At 51.4% G+C, this 4,145-nt stretch overlaps 1 protein-coding gene across 1 annotated transcript in view; it reads left to right on the top strand.

Annotated features, from left to right (window-relative positions):
• The window catches only part of LOC106807843 (tetratricopeptide repeat protein 28-like), a 33,753-nt gene that overhangs the window by 16,035 nt on the left and 13,573 nt on the right, over positions 1 to 4,145 (top strand). The window contains 5 exon segments of the mRNA XM_014810311.1: positions 177 to 324; positions 702 to 1,438; positions 2,090 to 2,148; positions 2,235 to 2,266; positions 3,486 to 3,605. Of these exon segments, the coding sequence (XP_014665797.1) occupies positions 177 to 324; positions 702 to 1,438; positions 2,090 to 2,148; positions 2,235 to 2,266; positions 3,486 to 3,605 (1,096 nt within the window).

Genomic DNA, 4,145 nt, shown 5'->3' with positions numbered 1-4,145 from the left:
TATATGTATATAGATGTAGATAATGCGTATGTGTTCTTCCATTATTATCCAATAGACCGGTTTTCCACAATGGATCATCTATGATCAACTTAAAAATATTTCACATTCGTTTCACAGCAAACATCGCATCACTCGCTGTTCCGTGCATTCACACGTACCTCTTCCCTTATTTGCAGGCATACTACCGCCAGGGGGTAGCACTGCAGTGCCTCAGTCGTTACTACGATGCCTTGGCGGCGTTTGCATCGGGGCTGGCCCAGGATGTGAAGAGCATACAGCTGCTGGCAGGACTGGTGGAGACGGCGCTCAAGTCTCCTCTCAAAGGTATGTATAAGAAGCAGAGAATACCGTAGCGGGAAAGCTCGGAGGTGCCACTACAGTGTAGATGTATGTCCCATATAGAGTCAATCCATGTCATAATGTCTACAATGTATATGTACATAGAGATGACAGACTTTATGTTTCTTTGTGTAAGCAATGTAAATGTAACCCATAGAGCCACAATCTTATACTTGCTATTCCACAATGTAATTAAAAATCGTATAATATACGCGTATTAATAAACGTATATCTGTACCGAATTAAATATAAAATTATAATTATAACCATTAAAACGTAAATCGCTACCGAATCACGTAAAAAAACAGCAGCACGTAGACTGTCCCCGACCGTCAATGCCTGTTTCTCCCCCGCGCACGCAGAGACGTTCGAGCCCGTCTACCATCAACTACAGAAGATGAAACTCGACAAAAGTCCGTTCGTCGTCACGTCTGTCGTCGGCCAGGGGCTGCTGTCCGTCGGCGCCCACCCCGCCGCCGCCGTCGTCCTGGAATCGGCACTCCGCGTCGGCACATGCAGCCTCAAACTGCGCGGATCCGTCCTATCAGCCCTCAGCAGCGCCTACTGGTTGCTAGGCAACGTGACGCGCGCCATCGCGTACATGCAGCAGGATTTGACGGCGGCGCGTTCGCTGGGCGACCACGCCGGAGAGTGTCGCGTGCACGGGAACCTCGGCTCGGCGCATTTCTACGCGGGAGCGTACACACTCGCACTCAACCACCACCGCTTCCAGCTAGTGCTAGCGATGAAACTACAGGCACGGGATGCAGCCTCGCAGGCGCTTGCAAGCCTCGGGCATGTGTACACAGCCGTCGGAGACTACCCGAATGCACTCGCCAGCCACAAGCAGTGTGTCGTGCTCGTGCGACAGCGGGGTGACCAACTCGCGGAGGCGCGAGAGATTGGAAACGTCGGTGCCGTTTATCTGGCGATGGCGGACTTCGATTCGGCGGTGGAGTGTCATAAGGAGCACCTGAAGATTGCGACGGAGATGAGGAATCGCATGGAGGAAGCGAGAGCGTACAGTAATCTTGGCAGCGCGCACCACTACCGACGCAACTTCGATCAGGCGATCACGTTCCACAATAACGTGCTCAAGGTACGTGTGTAGGGGGATGTGTGTGTGTGTGTGTGTGTGTGTGATGTGTGTGACTGCCTGTGTGTGTGTGCTGTGTGCTTATGTGGGTGTGTGTGTGTCGTGTGTGGGAAGATGTGTGTCGTGTGTGTGTGTGTGTGTGTGAAGGATGTGTTGTGATGCCGTGTGTGTGTGGTGTGTGTGTGTGTGTGTGTGTGGCTGTGTGTGTGTGCGTGCCAGTGCGCGGATGCGGTGCGCCGTTGCGCGTGGTCCTGTGCGTGCGTGCGTGCGTGCGTGCGGGCGTGCGTGTGTATGTGTATGTGGGAAGGCTGTGTGTGTGTGTGTGTGGTGTGTGTGTGTGTGTTGTGTGCGCTGCGCGTGCGGTGCGCGTGCGCGTAGTGCCGCGTGAGCGTGCGTGTGTGTGGGGATGTGTGTTTGTGCGCGCTGTTTCCGTACGGCGTGTGCTACGCGTTACGTGTGCGTGGGTTGCGTGCGTGCGTGCGCGTGTGTGCTGTTTCGTGTGCGTTGCGTGTGCCGGTGTGTGTGTGTGTGTGTGTGTGGCCGCGGCGGCGTGTGTGCGTGTGATGTAAGAGATCGTGGTCAATTAGGGAAACTAGTCAAGTTGTTAAGTACGTCTTTACAGTATTTATAAAAATATTTTTTCCTTGACTGAAGGTGGCGGTGGAGGTCGGTGGACCGGACGGGCTGGAGGCACGTGCGTACGCGGGGCTCTGGCACACGCTTCCGCTGCATGGGCGACTACAACAGGCCAGCGGACGTGCATGAGAAGACAGCTGCGACACTGCACTGGACCACGAAGGGACAGGTGGCTGAGAAGAGCTCTCCACCTAGGTATGACGCGCGAGCCCGACGGCGAGGGGGGGGTGGTCGGAGCGTATGGGGGCGCGGGCCGGGGTCGGGGCCGCAGGACCCTGCGCGAGGGCGCGGCCACCCCACGTTTGCTGATATACACACGTATGTAAGCACTCACGAGCACCAGCACGCACGCACGCACCACGCACGCAGCGACGCATGTATGGCAAACACAAACACACACAACACGCCGCCACGCACGCATGGTATAGCATACATGTACGCAGGCCACGCACGCCGCATGTATACGACGCACCCATACAGACATACAAACGCACACGGCATGTACGCACATTACATGGACACTGTACATGGACACACGCGCGCATGTATGCACATACACCCGGCACACACGCACGCATTGTATAACATACAGACCACACACACGCATGCACGTGCGCATACATGTATACACGCGGGCCATGGTATGCCAGTATGCCCGCACACACGCACGCATTTATATCATCATTACACACACGCGCATGTACTCACACATACATGGACACACGCGCATGTAGTGCACATGACGCGCCGCACCACGCACGCATTTATACATACATACACCACACGCGCATGCACTCACACATACATGTATACACACGCATGTATGCACATACGCCCGCACACACGCACGCATTTATCATACATACACACACACGCATGCCACTTGCGCATAACAGTGTAATACACACGCATGTATGCACATACGCTGCAGCGCACCACGGTACGATTTTTATACGTACATGATATACACACGCATGTGATGCGACATGACCGCCCCGCACACAACGCACGCATTTATTACATACATACACCACACACGCATGCACTCACACATACATGTATACACACGCATGTATGCACATATGCCTGCACGCACCACGTACGAATTTATACATACATACACCACACACGCGCACCACGCGCGCACGCCACTTACACATTACACGGACATACACACGCACGCATTTATTTTATACATACATGCACACACCTATACAGACATGCAACTCACTACCATACATACATGCACACACTCATACAGACATGCACTCATACATACATGCACACACACTCATGTGTGCACGCATGCTCGCACGCGTGTACGCACGCGTGTATGCACACACACGCGCACACATTCTATATATCTCACAGTGCAGAGTTTGCATCTCATCCTGCGTGTTCTTCGTTCGTGTAGGCATCATCTTCCAGCTGCTAGGTCAGTACGAACCAGCCTTGAAGCTACACAGTGCCCACCTGCGCATCGCTCAGGCTCTCAAGGACCAGGCAAGCCAGGGCCGAGCCTACGGAAACATAGGTAACGTCCCACTGCGACAGTATATGTGCTAATTCCAATCGCTATTATATCGCAGTGCACACAAACACAAACGCAAATTCACGCCCCTAATACCGGATGCACGAATGAAATATGCGTGAGAAGATTGTAACCCAGTATATATAACCTCTATCTCTACTACCAAATGCCGTGAGGGGAACGGAAAACCGAACATATCCTAACGGTTTTTTATTATAGGTTTGTTAGTTCGCACGTACCTACAAACTGCCAGCATGTAGCAGCTGGTTGTTGATTTCCTTGTTAGTGGTTATTACTGACAATAAACAAAGTGCTATAGGAGACACATGCAATGTCGTCTCATTGCATCAATAAAAAAAACTGGGGTAAGGTTCTGAATAGGTTATATATATATACATAATATACTAATATAATCACAATTATTAATTAGAGGTGAATAATAATAATAAATATAGCTTATATCTCGAAAAAATCAGATACAATATATACGATCTATACTATTATTATATTCACTCCTGTTATTATGTTTATACAGACAAGTAT

The sequence above is a fragment of the Priapulus caudatus genome, unplaced genomic scaffold, assembly GCF_000485595.1.
Source record: "Priapulus caudatus unplaced genomic scaffold, Priapulus_caudatus-5.0.1 Scaffold237, whole genome shotgun sequence".
In the NCBI taxonomy this organism is placed as follows: Eukaryota; Metazoa; Priapulida; class Priapulimorpha; order Priapulimorphida; family Priapulidae; genus Priapulus; species Priapulus caudatus.
The sequence above is the reverse complement of the archived record's forward strand: the minus strand, read 5'-3'. Positions and strand labels throughout refer to the sequence as shown.